This window comes from Polyodon spathula, chromosome 11, assembly GCF_017654505.1.
Source record: "Polyodon spathula isolate WHYD16114869_AA chromosome 11, ASM1765450v1, whole genome shotgun sequence".
Classification (NCBI taxonomy): Eukaryota; Metazoa; Chordata; class Actinopteri; order Acipenseriformes; family Polyodontidae; genus Polyodon; species Polyodon spathula.
This window is the reverse complement of record NC_054544.1, coordinates 32,928,948-32,947,745: the sequence shown is the minus strand read 5'-3', so window position 1 is coordinate 32,947,745 and position 18,798 is coordinate 32,928,948. Positions and strand designations below refer to the sequence as shown.

At 37.0% G+C, this 18,798-nt stretch overlaps 2 protein-coding genes and 1 long non-coding RNA gene across 4 annotated transcripts in view; all 3 read right to left on the bottom strand.

The window, feature by feature from the left end:
• Positions 1-4,187: 4,187 nt before the first annotated feature.
• Positions 4,188-8,819, bottom strand: LOC121323458 (extracellular calcium-sensing receptor-like). The gene is made up of 6 exons (XM_041264547.1): positions 8,605-8,819; positions 7,936-8,215; positions 6,838-7,665; positions 6,285-6,497; positions 5,409-5,532; positions 4,188-5,095 (listed from the first exon to the last, which is right to left on the bottom strand). The coding sequence occupies exons 1-6, from the start codon at positions 8,817-8,819 to the stop codon at positions 4,188-4,190; spliced, it is 2,568 nt and encodes an 855-aa protein (XP_041120481.1).
• A 1,703-nt stretch (positions 8,820-10,522) lies between these two features.
• The window catches only part of LOC121323457 (1-phosphatidylinositol 4,5-bisphosphate phosphodiesterase eta-1-like), a 32,054-nt gene continuing 23,778 nt past the window's right edge, over positions 10,523-18,798 (bottom strand). Inside the window, 5 exon segments of the mRNA XM_041264546.1 lie at positions 10,523-11,791; positions 13,153-13,241; positions 15,022-15,195; positions 18,157-18,230; positions 18,396-18,480. Coding sequence (XP_041120480.1) covers positions 11,275-11,791; positions 13,153-13,241; positions 15,022-15,195; positions 18,157-18,230; positions 18,396-18,480 — 939 coding nt within the window. The 3' untranslated portion in view covers positions 10,523-11,274.
• On the bottom strand, positions 12,364-18,479 carry LOC121322665. 2 transcript variants are annotated; one of them, XR_005951070.1, is made up of 5 exons: positions 18,396-18,479; positions 18,084-18,230; positions 14,936-15,195; positions 14,500-14,527; positions 12,364-14,167 (listed from the first exon to the last, which is right to left on the bottom strand). It is a non-coding gene; the product is annotated as an uncharacterized LOC121322665 (long non-coding RNA). The 2 variants fall into 2 exon arrangements; XR_005951069.1 differs by having other exon boundaries at positions 14,500-14,524.

Here is an 18,798-nt window from a genome sequence, read left to right as displayed (position 1 = left end):
CACACAAAACAACTATATATATATATATATATATATATATATATATATATATATTATGACTATATATATTTATATAGTTTAATGTTTTGTCTAATTAGATAAAACAATGTTAAGTCTTACAATGTCTTTTAAGAGTTCAATTGTATAAAGTCACCTTCCCCCACCATACCTGTCATTGGGGTGTATATAATACCCATTTTTAAATTTGTCTTTTAAAATACTGTATTGTCACCCTTTACAAAACAATAAACTATATATGTAAACTGTATTGCATTGTGATTTAATTGTCTGATCACTACACCATCTAGTATAAGCCTTATTTCTTTGTGGAGTCAAGCAGGGACACATACAGTCGCATGCTATGAGATCAGTATTTTTTTTTTTTTCACTATATTGCTCAGAAATGTATCATGAAACCATGCCCTGACACCCCAATGGTTAGTATCAATCTAAAGAATGTGCATCTTTATTTAAGAAGTCCTTAAATGTCTCCTGCAGTGCTGTCAGTTGCATTTATTTTTTAAAAATGCTATTATAACAACCATTTGGTTTGGTCGTATAAGAAAAGTCTTTGTTGCAGTTGAGTATCCTAGGTGAGCTCCCAGGTGTGTGGAGAGGGAGGATCTTGTGATTACATTTTACATCCTTTCTAAATAAATTCATCAGATTGTTGACACGGATTTGAAACATTTATTTGGAGAATTGCTTGATGTAGAAAACTAACGTTATCATGATGGTAAAGCTTTAGTTAATAAAGCCATATTCACTCATACAGCATACTTGCACATTATTTAAAACTGAAATAGTTACAAACATATCATAATAATGAATAAAGGCACCACAGAGTTATGTTTTCACTTCCAATACAATTTTATAAGTATTAGGCGCACAATCAGTTGTTGTCGGTCGTGCAAGAATAATCACGAACAAAAGCTATGTTGGCAAAAGCTAAATGACATTTCCAACTGTGTCTGTTTGGTATCAAAATGAAATGCCATTATTATACTGGATTACGTTAACCTTCAATAACCTTATAGTTTCAACTGTGTTATCATGACCTGTTAGACAGTTTAAGAGAACTTTATAAAAAAATAAAATAAAAATATTGCACTGCACAGTTTATAGAACTAATGTCCTTTAATATACATGGCAGGTTTCACAGACCCTGTTTACCACTAATATTAGATTACCTGACTCTACCTCGTGTAAGGTGACCAAGACTGGAGCCAAGTATCTGTGGAACCGGACAATAATGGTATCATGCAGATCAAGCAGGTTCTTGTTCACAGTTAATGGATTTATACATTTTCTCAGGTGTCTGACAATAAATGAGCCATTATTCAGCCATGCGTGACCTGTTGGGTAATCAGTGTATTCCAGGGAGATTTGAATGCCAAGATATTGAAATAACATGACCAAATTATAATCAATAGCTGATACATTATTTTTGCTGATTATTATCCCAGAAAAAATAAGGGGCTATAAGATTTTACATTACCTGATAGGAATTTAGCAGTACTTCCTTATGAAAATAATTTACTTTACAAAATCCGTCAATTACACAAAAAATCAAACTCAGTATACAAACTTTTTTTTATTTGTTATCTTACTTTAGATTTTTAAATCAAAACTTCATTTTCTTTTTGTCCTTTTCTAATTCCAGTTATATTACATTTTTGTTTTAGACTTTATTAAAATTGTTCTGATTTTACAAACTATTTTGTTATCTTAGTTTTTCTAATTTTACAATTAAAAACAAATGGTTTCTCCTTTTTATATTATATTACATTTTGTATTTAACTGTTTTTAATTTAATCATTTAATTGTTTGTTGTGTGTGTGTGTGTGTGTGTGTGTGTGTGTGTGTGTGTGTGTGTGTGTGTGTGTGTGTGTGTGTGTGAAGCGCTTTGGGATCCTTGTGATGAAAGGCGCTATAGAAATGTGAATTGCATTGTCACATATATCTATATATATATATATATATATATTATATATATATATATATATAATATATATATATGGTGTGTGTATGTGTGTGGTGTGGTAAAATACACACAATACACATCTATATATATATAAGTAGATATATATATATATATATATATATATTTTACAATTAGCCACAGCCAATTTATATATATTATATATATATATCATCACCAGTTAATTTTACAATTAAACAGCCCATAATGAATTATAATAGCAATACAATTCGTACCGGACTATGTGCTTTTGTAACTGCGTTAGCTTTTATAATGACTTCTTCATTCATCACAAGGTATGTGACAGTATCAGTTCAATGATATGTGCACGAGAAATGAATGTTGATATGCTGCTATACTGTAACTGCATCAGGAATTATCATTGTAAACAAAGCCCTTGTGTTTCCTACAAAGTCATTATATAGATTCCTTGATGTTATCACTTTAAATGTTTTATTTTTAATTCTACAAACATTTCTGCCTCTTGTTTTTTGCAACATGTTTACTCCTCAGCTATGAAACATTGTAATGCTTCCAGCCATTATGCTGATCAAAAATAACAGAAAAAATAAATCAAATGCCCCAGTGTTAGTTCTGCTTCAGGGCATAGTCCTGCGAGTGTTCAAGGACCCAGGACCAGGTGTTTGCTAGAGGTAAAAAGAGACATAGAACCACCCATGTGTCTGTTGCAGCTGGCATCTTCCTTTAGTTGTGCCTCAGGGCCAGCACAGCTACATCTCAATAGTGCAAGCACTACTACAGAGAGAGGCCTGTGTGCCTGTTGCAGCTGGCATCTGCCTTTAGGCAGTTTGTTTTTACATGAAGTACAAAGAAAAAAATAGCTTCCAAGCTAAGGAAATGTTTTATTTACTAGTAGCACTTATAAAAACATAAATCAGCATTTTGATTATTATTATTATTATTATTATTATTATTATTATTATTATTATTATTATTATTATTATTATTATTATTATTATTATAGTACTACTTTTTTGCATTTTCAGTTTTTATTCTTGTTGCCAGAGTTACAAAAGGTAGTAGTAGTAGTAGTATTGTTATTATTATGTTCAAGAAATAGGAATTCAGGGAATACAGGCCATGCAGATAAAACAGAAACAACACTGACCCAAAACACATGCGATGGCCATCTATTGTAATGAACCCCATCTATATTAAAATGACAATTCTTTAAAATAAGAAAGAAAGAGAGCTGCACAGGGGTGCAGCTGGTAATTGGAATGGCTTTTGATAATTGGTCCAATTATCACACTATTTATGAACAACACGTATGTTGGATAATTTGTAAGTAAGAAGTGTGTATGATCCCTAGCACTGTAGTATTACATCAACACAATTCAGGTGGCTGCAATATGTCACATCTTTCAATAATAGAGATTTTTATTTTTTGTTTTGTAAATAGGCTGGAGCAACAGCTCTGCTTGTCACCAAGGAATAAATGTCTGCTACCACAAGTTCTGAGGGCCACCGGTGTGTGACGGAGCACACCACAGCTGCGCCCCCCCTCCGGCTACAGAGACAACAGGGACACCAAAATGTTTTTATCCTCACAGCTTTGTATTTTTTTTTGTTTCCAATGAAGTTCTGTAAATGGAAATGATTATTAACCTTGTATTATACATTTTAAATAGTATTGAATAATTTGATTAATTTGCTGCCATAATGCAGATATTGAAAGCATATAATGAGGCACAAAATTGTGATTGCATTTAATGTTAATATGTGTTGGAAATGTAAAACAACCCAGGTTTTAGTTCAACTGTGTGCTGGTGACACCACAATGAACAATAATAAAGATGGACTAAATTAAATCACAAATATACATACAACTAGGTTGACGTTTTTATTGTTGTATTGTTTGGAGAAGGAGGCAGGACTATGCTGTATTATTTGTTTTATTTACTTAAGCACAGGTAAGGAAGGAAAAGCAAACAGTTCCATTGGGATCTATGACGTGTTTGTTATGAAGCTTGTTTTCTCACTGTTTGCACCTGAAGTACAGCAGTTACTAAAAGGGTTTTAAGTGAGTTCTTCAGAGCTTCAGAACTGCTTACAACCACTGTATTTCTGATAGCAAAGTAACTACCAGAAAATACTAATAACCTTTAGAATTAAAATGTCTAAATATTTATAATAAGTAAAAGTGAATAATGTATCTATGCTAATAGTATAATGCATACATTTCTTATTGTTTTAATTTTCGTCCCATAAGGTGTTTCTTAGTATTCTTTTCCGGTTTAAGCAAAATAATGTAACACTTAGGGACAAATATGCACCCAAGGAGACCAAAGCTAGAAGATAAAATTGCAAATGTTTCAACTGCTGTTGTGTATTTTCCTGGAGAGCTAATATAAGCCAGGATGAATGTGATCCACACGGCACAGAATATGAGCATGCTAAATGTTATGTATTTTGCTTCATTAAAATTGTCTGGCAGGTTCCGAGCTAAGAATGCAAACAAAAAACAGATGCACGCTAACAAACCTATGTACCCCAACACACAACTATACCCAGTTACAGACCCCATAACACATTTCAGGATGATCTTTGAACTTTGGTAGCTGGTGTTCCTGTCTGCCACTGGTGGGCTGGTAGAAAGCCAGATGATGCATATGATAATCTGTATAAATGTATTGGCAAATACACTGTTTCTCTGCTGGGTAGAGCCAAACCTCTTCATAACATCTTTACCTGGGAGAGTAGTTCTAAAAGCCATCATCACGACAATGGTTTTGACAAGAATACAAGAGATGCAAAGAACAAAACTAATTGCAAAAGCAGTGTACTGGACCATGCAAGACCAGTCTGAGGGCTGCCCAATGAAGCAAAGCGAACACAGGAAGCACAGTGTTATTGAGAACAGCAATATGAAACTCAACTCTGAGTTGTTCGCCCTGACAATGGGAGTGTTTTTATAATACAGAAAGACAGCTGCCACAGCCACAGTCATGCACATTCCAGATAAAGAGACTGCCGTGATAGTAATCCCCATTGCGTCTTCAAAAGAAAGGAACTCAATTTCTCTAGGAATGCACTTGTTCCTGTATCCATTGGGCCAGTATTCCAAAGGACACTTCATACACTGCAGGGAATCTAGAAGATAATTACACCGATATAATATATTTGGGATGCACAGAGCAAGTATCAGTTTGCACGCACTTCAATACAAAATATTAAGATGTTTTAGATTTTTATTTCCTACACTTTTTTTTTTTTTGCATCTGATTCCATAAAACATTTTGCACAGCAGCAATGAATAGAATATCCTTTTTTTGTGTGTGTGTGATAACCCTTCCTGATCAAAATCTATAACTGTGCCTAGTCTGTTCCCTTGCCATTATAAACTCATGTACAGTATAACATTTGGGATCATTCCAACATACAAAAGCTTTGCAGTTGCCCTTACTCGTTGTGTTACTGATTGATCCCTCTGAACAGAGGATACAGTCATAGCAGCAGATTGGTTCCCCTTTCCTGGCAGCTTTTCTGGTGCCTGGGGGGCAGTTTTCAGTACATATCGACACAGGCACCTGGACATGGAAAGAATTAGTAAACGCTGATGCCAAACACAATAAATGTAGGCAAATATGTATGCTAGCCTCACCACATCATACCAAGTTGCTGTATTTTTTAATGTTTGTTTTTATTATTACTTTGAAACCATGACAAATGACAGCCTTTCATTTTTTTATGAGCTGTAAGTAGCATTTTGTCCACATCAACTTCAAATTGGAGTGAGGTTTTGTTTTGTTAACAGGTAACATGAAAAGCTTATTTATAGCTACATTTAAGCAAGGAACATTTTTTTTATTATTATGATTATATTTATTGAGTGTCACAGTGCACACTTTTAAACAACACTAGGAATGCACTAGACTGGTTAATCCAAACCCTGGCACTCTCAATTGACCTATAATCCAAGCATTTGTATGCTATAATAATAAAATGCAGCCAGATACAGGTGTAGAACCAAAACTTCATTATAACATTTCTATGATGGTGTGTAAAATATTTATTTTCATTAAAATGGTTCTTACTGATTTTTGGGAAAAAAAAAAAAAATACTAAACAAGGCACTTTCAGTTTGGTTTAGAATCACAATCAATGCTCCTAACAATTTTTAATTTTGAAACATCAATGTTCTGCAATCAATAGTGCCACAGAATGTAAAACATTGTGTAATTAACAAAAACACAACTACAGGCATTTTGCAGAACTGGTGTACAATTTTTTCTCTGATGTATGAGTAGATGAGACTTTTCAAAATGCTTAAGAAGGGTACCTTGTTCATCCCTCCAGCCCAAACAATGTCTTTATCATCAATGTAAATTTCAGATCCATCAATCTGCCCAACGGTTACAATCTCCAAAGCACCTGTTTTGCCCGTCTGCCAATTTACTATATCATAGGTTGCTGGAATATCTCCGTTTTCATCAAAGTAAACTTCCACACCCAATTTTGTTCTGAATCGAACGGTTTTCAAGTAATGCAGGAGCTGTGAAAAAAATTAATATTAAAATGGTTATTATTTTATTGTAAACCACTGATTTAGTTTTATTTATTTTAGCCATTAACAAAATATTTGACAACTATCAATAAGTATCTGCATTTTGTTTTAAGTCTAAATTAATGGGCGCATAATATGAGCAGGTTCTCTGTTCATCCGGTACTAAATGTTTATAGTCTTCTGGTGTTATTCACTTGAAGCACCCACAAAGAAACTATGGCATGGACTATTGTTCTTGTTGCAGCCAACAGAAACAAATATTATTTTATCACTACTAAATCTGGACTGTATTTTAGGAAACAGTTATTTAAATAATAATTTATTTTACCTCTCCCGGTTGCAAATTATTAATATTGCCACATGATTTGTTCTGAAATGGCCCACTTCTATTTTGACACAAGTGCAAATTATGCAGTGCATGGGCTGTGGCATACACTGCTTTGTACACATTGTGAGCAATTCCTAGATGAGACATATCAGTGTAGCCATTCTTTACTTCACGTAGATTCTCTGATCCATTGCACAAAGGAGCCTTGCTGGAAGCCTGCTCTGTGAGATTTACTGTAGGTAATTTGCAGTTAAAGGAATTTTCCCACAGTTCACGAACAAACACATTCCCAGGGAACTTGGAGGGATGGACATCGACAAGGAACTGCGCTAGTCCAGGTATTTCTGCATATCTCTGCCCAATGGCTATCCCAAGCACCCCACTGGTAACTGACAAGAAATCAGACAAAATTCGTGTGGTGCTCCAGGCTTCACTTGCAATGAACTGCCTATTGGTAATATTATGAAGCAGGAGCTCCTTAAACAAATGGAACACTGTGTTATCCCCTGCAATTACAACTATGACTTGTGCAGACGACCTTTTGATAACATCAGCAATGTGAACAGAATCCTTTTCGGGGTAGACTGTGGACAGTGTTTCTGAAAAAGCAATGCAGGCTCCTGCAGCTTTAACCTCTTCAATAAATATCCTAGTTGATACTAGGCCGTAATCATTGTTGGAGGCAATGGTACCAATCCAAGTCCAGCCAAATCGTTTTGCAATTTGAGCAATGCCTCTGGCCTGATGGAAATCGCTGGGTATTGTCCTAAAGAAGTTAGGAAACTCTTTTTTGTTGCTAAGACAAGCACATGTGGCATAATAGCTGACCTGCACAAAACAAAACAAAAAGCAAGCAGAGGCAATAGGAAAATTCACACACACACACACATTTGAAACCTAATATTAGTAGCCAGACTGAAATGATTTCACTGAAGGTAATCACTGTACAACTCTACACACAGTGTGGCTGGTACTTTCATATTTCCAATAAAATAACTTACAGTTTAGCAATTGCTCCAATGCCTATGTCTTTCTTCTGTCTATATGTGAAGCATTGCAATGTTCTAACCTTCTACAATGTACAAAGCAGAATCTTACCAAGGGAAATCCAAAAGGAGCAAGCATTCCAGATATTATAATGGATTGTGTTGAAGACGGAGTACCGATTATCACAGGCACTCCTCCAGTTCCAGTGCACTGACTACCAGCTGCAGCTTCATCCTGTGGACTGATGAGTGAAAGGGCTCCTTCAAGAGCTTTGGGATTTCTGCCACAAGAGTCATGAATCTTATAGCCAAGTTTGACATTTGGAAGAAGTGTAGAATCTTGGTTTATTTCTTCTATTGCAAATATCATCGTCTGGGCCCAGAAGAAAGATCTGAAATTCAATCTTTGAAGTACAAGTTAACAATCAATCAGAGTTCATCCGACAGAAGATCATCTTAAAATACAAAACATAATAGCACAATGTCCACTTTTTGTATACAGCATGTAGACATAGATATGCTATGGACTCAGCAGTTGAGGCCTTTTTTTTATGTAGATATGGGAAAAAAGTTCCCTTCGGAGTTTCCTGGAGTAAACCAATAATATCAATTTAACTATAAAACAACTTCATTCCCATTAGTTATGCAGCTGTAAAACCTATGTAAAACTAAAGTGTGAACAAATGTGCTTCTCAGTTTTAATAGAATGGAACCAGCTTCAGTTACTAGCATAGATATTAATAAACTTTTTTTAAAAGATAGATAAAAAAAAAACACCTACCTCCCACACACTGGCCATTCTGGGCTTGTTCTAAAGGTCTCGTTCTTTACAATTATTTCAAAATACAAGCCAAACAGTCCTCCAAGAACAACATCCCCGTGCTGGAAGAGGTTTGGTAAATTCAAATTTTTCCACTTCATACACGTGGGCTCCACAGCTTGAGCAGCTGCAAACTCCTTCAGCACAAGGATCAGCACAGCAGCAGCCAAGGCCATTGCTTTGTACTTCACTTCAGCTTAGACCTGCAATGTTAGGTCTTGCTGGTTATTTGTCTTATATACGTGAACTGAATTCTGCAATCAAAAGGCAGAACATTCTTAATGATCCAGTTAATCCCCTCTGACATTATCAATTTTAAACTGGCAGAAGAACCAACTGGTTCAGGCTTGTGCTTATCCCCCCCCCAAGGATCCATTTCCAATGCCAGTCTGGCCAGTACTGAACAGTAGGAGTAATAAATGCATCTTGTGCAAAAACAATACTATTATATCCAGGCTTTTTCCTTTAAAAAATCAATCATACAAAATGTTAACAATTCCCGAGATGGAATTGTTTTCCTGTAACTCACTGAAGAGACTCATCTATTATTTTTTTATGATACATGGATACCCTTGTGATGCTAACATTAAATTAGACAAGGTTCAGCATTAGTTTGTTTTTTGTTTTTTTTAAACAGTGTTTCAGGGCTGTACAGACCTTCTATGCCATTATTTGTTAGTGCTTCAGCTTTATTTTGCCTTTACCTTGTTTTAATTTCCTGTTACTCTGGAGTTTCTCTGAGATATGAATGTACCAGCTTTACATCTTTTTTTTTTTTCTTTTTTTTAACGTATTCTCATTTTGTTAATCATTAATGAACATTTCTGTACTATGGGTGTTGTCAAGTGATTTAAAACAAGACATTTTGTGTTTGAATTGAAGGTAATGGTCTCGAGGAGTTGAATGGGTCAAAGTTTATTATGAATGCTATATTTCAATTCAACATTTATAAGTTCTACTCAGGTTTGAGAGTAGATACATGTCAAGTTCATTTTGGCCCAGTTTAAAAACACTATTCCTGTTTGATTTTTAGGCACCGGGTTAAGTTAAAGTCATTAATAATTCCTGCTCTGTGTAAACAAGTGCTCAGGTGTGTAATCTTTGAGACATTACCTCATATTTCACGAACAATTAACTTTTGTTTTCTGATGAATCCCAGTGTAAATGCACAATAAGGCATGAATGATTTGTAGTGGTGAGTAAGCCCTATTAATGTTAAGTTATGCTGAACTAACCTCTTTTGGGACATGCTGTAGATTGGAAATGTACATACTGCATTGCAAGGAGATGAAGTAATAAATAATAAAACATGGCACTGACCTCTTATTGCGTAAGGCAGCTGGTCAATCACGCACAGATTCATGTCTTTCAGTTTATGAACACTAGAACTAGCTTAAGGAATGTTCATCTTTCTTAAATATGGCAATGCCTATTGAAAACAGTTTTTGTTTTCAATGTGTTGTTTAAACATGTAGTGTCCACCCCCGCCCCCCCTCCATTCACCCCCCATCATTCACCCCCTTGCATCATCTGTTTGTTTTGTTTTTTGTTTGTTTTAAATTAGGAAAAAAGATTTTCCTCATATTACCTAAAACATCTTGAAACTAAACAAATTTGTCTGGTTATGCGTTCAAATATCGCCCACAAATTCATATCTCAATGGGCCACTCCTGCCCACAACCCCAAGTTATTGCATTTTATATACTTAATTCTTCATATCTTTGTCTTTACACATATAGATATCAAATCTGGGGGATTACGAGTCAGAAGGTGTTCATTCATATTTTAATTAAACATTGACACAAGAATAGACACAAGTAATATGTTTGTTTGTACTGTATTCCTAATGTTTTAGGACTTTATTGCATTGGTTGAAAAATATGTCTGTACTAAGCTTTTTTTGTGTGTGACCGCTTTAAAATCTGTTCATTCTTATGGGGGGCATAAAACAACACAACAAAACTGCAAATTTTATAATTTCTGTACACCCTTTAAAATGAAATAAAACAGACATAGCTCCAAATATTATGGCCCTGCTTTTTGATTTGACAGCTACCCTTACAAGGAAGAATAATGTGTTGTTCCACAACAGTCCACTAGGCGCTCCCCCCTCTCTATATCAACACACACATAGACAAAATAAAAAAATATAAAACAAAAGATACACTTTCTTTAAAGACAGTCATATTGAATTGGTTTTTGGTTAATTGCATCAAGCAATGATGTTCTGATCTGTGCAAATGTACAGATGGGAAATGTATTTTTAAAAATGTGCATAGGTCATGCATTAGAAATACAAGCTTTGCAGTAATTAGATCAGACACATGCAGCAGTTTCTTAAGTTTGTTGTCACAGTATTTCTTTTAGTGTACATTAAAAGCTGAATCACAGAATCCACTTCTGTACAGTACAGCCTGTCATTCAACATCCTAATCAAAAGGAAGACTAAGATTTTGATTAAAATATAACACATCTTAAAAATATGTAATACAAAAAAAAATGTTCAGGTGGTTTGGTTGGCTGTTTTTCCAAATACATTTACAGTCGCAGTAAGAAATATATCTCTGGCTCTTAGGTAGGGCCAGAATTGGAGTCTTCAGCATAAAAATGATCATTATAGCCATAACGTAATTATGTGCAGGCTGCTTCAGTCAAGCCCGGGTCTACCAGCTCTGCACCATTAATATGGTTTAGGTATCCAGCAATGTAGGAACCTGTGGAATGTCTGTTAACAGTAGAGTGCTGAGCCGGGGACCTGTTATGCAGAACTACGCTGGCTGTGCTGCAGCTGTTGGGAAGTGTTTGCTTGCTGGCTTCCTGCCTTTCCCTGGCTCGGCTGGCGATGTGACGGACTCTGCTCTGGCTATGGGATGACAGCTTTCTAGACAGCATCTTTGGGGAGTCTTCTTCATCGTCCTTCACCTGAATGACGGGCATGGGTGGGATCCTCTCTTCCTGTTCGAAGGATACAAGTTTACGCAGCTGTTCTGTTAAAGGATCGGCAGACTGCGGCCTGCTGGTAAGAGAAGCCATCCACATTCTTTCCTTCATGGCAGGGTGTGGCAAAGTGGCTGGTAAGGGGAACAAGTGTAGTGGTGATGTGATGCAGGAGTAAAAGGCAGACAACAGTATTTCAGTGAAAAAGGTGCTTTAATTATAATCCAGGTCTGGTGACCGTAAAATAATAAATCCCCGGCTATACACAACAATGTGTAAAGCGCGGGGATAACGAAAACAAGGCACAGCCCCGAACCAAAACACAAGACTTAGTCACCAGTCCTGGGTGCGTGCAGACGTGCAGGTGCTCGGTGCAGACACAGGTTGTGTGGTGTGTAGTGGTGCTCCGGATCGTGCTGACCTTGGCGACAGCTCCGGAGGTGTGCTTAACTGTCTAGTGCTGAATACAAAAACAGACAGTTACACGGACAGACACAACAATACAAAACACGAACACAATCCACTCTGAGAGCTCCTCTCTCAGTCCCTCTCTCTCCAAGCGTTTAACCCAAACGAAGGAAAAGATCAGCGTTGCCCTGGCCCCTATATGTAATCCCACATGATATGTATGTAAACGGTTGCAGCTGCCTTATTACTTGCAGCTGCCTCTCATTTACCTTTCAAACCAATACGGTCTTACAACAGAGTCTCGCTTCTTTCCAGGCTGACCCACTTCTCTGACCCGGAAACAAACTGTCAGGCCAGCCCTTCCAGATACTTCTCCTCTCGTTCTTTAGCGCCCTCACAGGTCGGGAGGAAGATTCGTCACCAGAACTGATATTTCTGTCACACAGGGGTAACAAAACTTCTGCTGATGTATTTGCTCTCAAAGTTGCACAATATGTCCTCTGATGTCAGATCCCCAAGGCTCTTGGATTTGCAGGGGCTTGGATGCCTAATTATGTGCTGCCCTTCTGATGATTGTTCCAATTAGGCATGCAGTCGGTCAACGGGCCTTTTGGAAACAGGAAACCCTTCATGATATGCCTTTGGAGTAACCGGGTCATGAAAAACATTACTTAACTCTTGACTGTTATGGTTAAATGTATAGTAGCCATTCTCATGAGAAAGGGTCATTTTTCTGGAAGCTTGGATATCTTCTAACAATTGGTCGTTATCATAGCATCTACTATTGTTTTGAGCGCTGATATCTCCTGACAATGGATAACCACCAGAGCATCTATCACTGATTTGAGATCTCATATTTTCACTAAAATAACAGCCCCTATGATAAGTATTATTCTTTTTGGTTCTGATATCGTCTGACATTCGATAGCTGCAGTGATACATGTTACTGTTTCAAGTCCTGTAGTTTTCTAACAGCTGGTAGCTATCATGATATGAACTACTGCTTTTATGCCTGCCATAAGGTGATCCTTCATATGGAGATGTTGTTTGTCTAGGCCATTTGTTATTTAATTTACTAGATGATGTTAATGTAAAGTCCTGTAATTCATCATCAGCATCAGTCTCTACCTCCATTAGGCTGCTTCCAGCAGAGTCTGCACATACCTGGAGATGGACAGAAGCAGCATGGTTATATAACCTGTGAGTCTCCAGGGGAACCCAGCTTGCTTCAGTATTTTCTTGTCTGGGGTGTACTGTTTTCACAGGGGAAGAGCAAGAACTGCCATCAAGTGTATGATCTTAAGGATCCATGTTTGCTCCTTGTATTGTCCTCTTTGTGAGGTTATACACTGAGGCAGGAGACAGGATATTTTCATTGAGTATTGTGTACATGGAGTGTTCTGTTGTCTCAGGGCTAGAAAACACTGCAGTGCCTATTGTTGAGCTCAACAAAGAATCCTTAGGTCTTTTATTTGTCAACAATGGTTTCTGTGGAGAGTTAGGCTCCAAGGTGCACATATTTGAAAAGCCTGACATTAAGCTAAAAATGTGATTATTGGTTCTGTGAATGCTTGAAATGTTAGTAAGGTTGGTCTTGTTATCTGTAGTGTCAAACTGACTGATTAATGCAGAGATAGAACCCATCCCACTTACATTACCCAAAGAAACAGCATTGATAAGTCTGGAAATTGTACTGTCCTGCATTGTCCCATTAGAAGACCCGGTTCCTGTCTAATTAAGACAGATTGCTGAAGACACATCAACAGTCAAAATGGAAGTGACACTGTTGTTACATGCAGGTTGTCAGGTTTAGCTGAATGTTTGGGGCTGCAAACTTCTTGTGTGTCTTTCTTGGTCCCTGGGTGTTTTTGTTTTGAAGCACTGATGTCTGATTTGTGCCATACTGTGTCATCTGTGACACTTTCTTCAGCAGATGTGTTTGTGATCTCATTTTGAAGTGGGGCTCCTAAACATTCCTCTACGTCATTTCCTCCAATTTCAAGGTACAAGGTTTTATCAGTTTCAAGGGCTTTGCGTGTGGGTAATTTTTTTCAGTATTTGTAAACTGCATTTGTGGGCGTCTCATCATCAGATTGAGCTGAAGGTTGGGTTTCAATCAAAACATCAATGGATGCAGACCTGATCCTTTCTACATGGCCTGCTGTGTCAGTAGATCTTCCTATGAAAATAAATTTAAAAAAACAGGGTCAATCACCTTGAACTGATACATCAAAACCAGAAAGCTGTCCTACCAGCAAGCCATCCCAACACAAAGACAAATGGAAAGCGGCCACCAATTACAACTGAGACAGAGTTCGACTATGGAGGTTGTGCAGGTACAAGTAATTAAGAACAGTAATTCTGTGGGATATGATGCAATGTGACAATACTGCTGGTAATTCATTCATAAAAAAAAAAAAAAGATAGTTACATTTTATTACATCAGGTGGTATGATGTAATAATGGCAGAGGATGTTTGGAATGAGGCAGCCTTAGTAAGCTTTAGATTACCTGCTGGAGTTTCTTAGTCAGTTTTCTACTATGAAGAAGCACAACAATAAAAGACAGAACAAAAATGTTGTGTTAAAATAATCAGAAGGGTAAAACTGAATGCGTGATAAAGTTTTTACACTGTTGGTCACTGTAACCTTATACACTTAAATTCTTTTTTTTTTTTTTTTCAGTTCCATTCTATTAAAAAGCATTAGCTGTTTTCTTTTGCTGTGAAACAGACAACCTGCATGTACTGCAAATAAAACAAGTGGATTTTGTGCAAATGAATTTCAATCTTTGTTTGGAAAATATAATTGAAAGCTAAGTAAATAATTCAACTATACAAGCAAAAAACTAATTTGGACAAGAGGTTGGGAAAAGCATACACATTTTTTCACCCCCCAAAAAATAAATAAATAAATAAATAAATAAATAAATATTTGGGCAGACTTACTCAGTTCAGTGCCTTTCGCCTCAGGATCGTTCACAGGACTGCAACTCAAGTCCTCCATTGAGAGGTTTATCGACTGGCATGGATACTGGACATGTCGGCATGTTGTTGGTCTTGCTTTTCCCAGGCAGCTCCAGACTCAGAGTGTCAGGTTCATTCTCCTTTATGTCATTGCTGACTTCAGTGAAACCCATTTTGTTCTTTTTGTGGCCCTTTGCAGGAGCGCTGGCTGTGCGGTGCAGTACATGGTCACTGCCCGAGCACTTGCAAATGTAAAAACCAGAATTGGTGTCAACAGAGTTTACTGCATTTACCTCAATACAGTTTCACAAAGTATATGCTGCTTAAAAAGAAAACAGATGCACAAATGACAGGGAAAAATAGATCATGCATAAAATTCTTGCACAATGAAAATATTGTTTTGTGCCAAGACAAATATAAAAAAAAAAAAAAAAGTTGTCAAACCGTATGTCAGACGAATCATTTTAATGATTTAATGATTTGTTCTTTTTTCCAGTTTTTTTTTCCATGCCCCTTCCTCAATACTGTTCCTTTACTGTCATTCTTTTCTCGCATTCTCAATAATTATTAACCTAATATAACTTTATTTTCTTAATTTTATTGCTGTATCTAAAACTTCCTAACAGAAATGTGGCATACGGGGGGGGGGGTTGGGTCCCGAGTGGTGCATCCGGTAAAGGCGCTCCACGTGGAGTGCAGGATGCGTCCCATAGCCTGGACCTTACCGGTTTGAGCCCAGGCTATTCCATAGCCAACCGTGGATGGGAGCTCCCAGGGGTGAGCGCCACCAGGGGCCTAGGTCATCCGGGGCTTCGGAGGACATTATTCTTCACCCCTCCTGAATTAGCATAAAGGAGGTAGCAGTATCTAAAAGTAGCTAAAAAGCCTAAAAATAATTGGACATTCTAAATTGGAAAAAAGTTATAAAATATTTGACGACTACTAAATTAAAAAAATAAATAAAAAAAGAAAACATGCCATACTTCCTGGTAATACTATAATATACCAAAGTTGACAGGTGCAGCAAACCTTTCTTTATTCTTCATTGGGCTGCTATTGAGAAGCATTATCCTTCAGATCCAAATCAGCCACCTCCTCCCTTCCACCTACGCCCTCATATTCACAAGTGGTCACCCTTTTTTATTCCCGGTTATGTAAGAACAAGTTTTTTGTTTTTTTTTGTTATATCTTTTTAATAAGATCAGCAGCATATGCAAAAGTAATTATAAAGGCTAGGTTTGAGACCACAAAACGTCTTCAGCGGATAAGAAATTGAACGATTCAGCCCTCCAACAGATTTTAATTGTATTTCTTTTTTTTTTTTTAATAATCTGGATATAGCTAGCTGAATGTGAGATACCCAATACATAATTAAATGCATTCTTTCTAATGAATCTTGTAGACGCTATGATTATTTTGGGCATCTTCAGTCTTCTTATATACATGTTTTCAGCAGTTCTAATATAAATGCCTCAAAAGTAATGAATCCACTTTTCTCAGCAATCCAAGATTTTACAGATCTAGAACCAAAAAAATACATGGCAGTGATTCATGCAAGAAAAATTAAAGTTGAATACACAACGTCCAGCCCGTGGATGCATGCCGTACACAGAGTACCTTTGAAGCTCCAAGAAAGTGCAATATAGTATAACTTGGATTGATGACTAGTGGGCTCCACTGTAAAGCAAAATGTTAAATATTTATTTGTTATATGCTAAACAACATTAAAGTGACGAAATACATATAAATATATAACAACGCAGTTATTGATATAGATCACATTGACCTGTGATTTGAAAAAAGGTGGTACGACAGACTTAAATGTAGTTGTGCTTTGAATTAATACAGGCACTGCTTAAAGTATGCAAGTTCAAAAAGCTTGCTGTTCTGCCTGCTGAATCTTGTTGCCCATTACAATTCACTGATCCATTCTTAATGAATCACACCAAAGTAATGTTTCAATCCACTGTAGCAGAGGGTTCAACATTTTCAGTTAACAACACTTTTACCAGGGAGCTCCCAAGTGGCAAATCCAGCAAAGTGGATGTGTCCTATAGCCTGAGTCCAGGCTATGTCACAGCCGACTGTGTCCTGGAGTTCCTACGGGGCAGCGCACACTTAGCCGAGTGCTGCCCAGGTTGGGATAGCCTAGGTCGGCAGGGGAATCCACCGTGCAGCAGCGACCCCTGTGGCCAATAGGGCGCCTGTGGTTCTGCAATGGAGCTTCCAGATCTATGTTGTTCTCCAGGACTATAGGTCTGGTGGCCTCACTGTGGATCTGCAGCACGAAAAATGATGGATTGGCAGGAGCACATTTCAGAGGACGTGTGCTCCAGCCTCCGTTCCCTGAGTCACCGAGGGGGGGGGTTGCGAGCGGTGACCAAGGATACAGATAATACTTGGGCATACCAAATTGGGGAGAAAAACTGGGGTAAAAAATTGGAGACGACTAAATTTATTAAAAGAAAACAAAAAAAAAAAACATTTTTACCAACAGGGAATATATTCACTACATTCTGATTAAATAACTTGTTCACAGCCAGTTGAAATGCATGTCATACATGTCACTGATTAAAACATGAACAAAGACGGATGCTTCTGTCATCCCCTCTAAACAGACATGCCGATAACCTGCAGTATGGAAAGTAAACGGTTATCTTCATCAGGAAAGAATAGCTATGTAAAACACAAAGGTGGACACTTAAGTTCATCTGACTGGTGCTTTACTTCTTCAGTTCAGCTCAGGACAACGGCATCCTCATGACAAAATGAACCTCTCCGATCATTCTTGTTGTGTCTATGGAATCTATCATTCATGTTGTATCTATGGAATCTATTTTTATGAGCCTTTGCGCAGTGTCTTGATTTACAGGGTGATTAAAAAATGATTGAACTGTATCACGGATATGTAGGGGAAAGTATGCACTGTAATAAAATAATTAATTCTACCAAGCAATTTCTTTCGTACTAGTAATGGACAGAATTAAAGGTCAGGACAGGACCTTTCTATGTTTTAAAAATAATTTCCCACAGATTTCACTACCCATTCCAATTTACAAACCACATAACTCCAAGTGCAAAACAACTTCTTATTTCTTTTCGTGAAAACAAAAAGACCATATTCACTGACCAGGCATGAGGCTATTGAAGGCCACAGTTCTTTGCCCAACAAAATCTCGCCCAATTGGATCATGGTCCCAGACCAGAAAACGAACTAAAGCCAGCTCGGGCAAGTGAAGGGTGAAAGTTATTGTCTCCTCCCAAACAGGGTTGAATCCTGAAAGAAAAAATTAAATTTCTATACTGATTATTTTATTAAGGATTCTTTACCTCCATTTGCCATCTATTCTACACATCTGCACTTTAAATGAAAGTGGCAACCCAAAATATTTTTATATGTACTTTAAAAATAAAAAAAAATCCTGTTTGTCAGGTGCTTTACCATTATCATCAACAACTCTGGACTGTTCTTTGCAGCAGTCCAATGGCAAACCAATGATCTCTACTTCAACAAAGGAATCAATTATCTGCAGAGACACACAACAAAACAAAGAGATTTCAAATGGTTAAATACATAAATAATGTCCAATTTGGGTACTGAAATGAATTTCAATAAAATGAATAGCAAAAGTTTAATAAAATGTTCCATAGTCTAAAATATGTGTGTGATTGTTCTGTGTGCAGGCAAACACTATGAATGCTTGTCAACACACCTCAGTCTGAACTCTATAGTTGTCAAACAGTCTTGAGCTAATTGTTCTAAACTTGGTTTTGACTGCGTGATGTGGACTAACCAAATATGAAAGGCTAGCGCACCAAACCACTACACCACCTAGTCCTCCTAA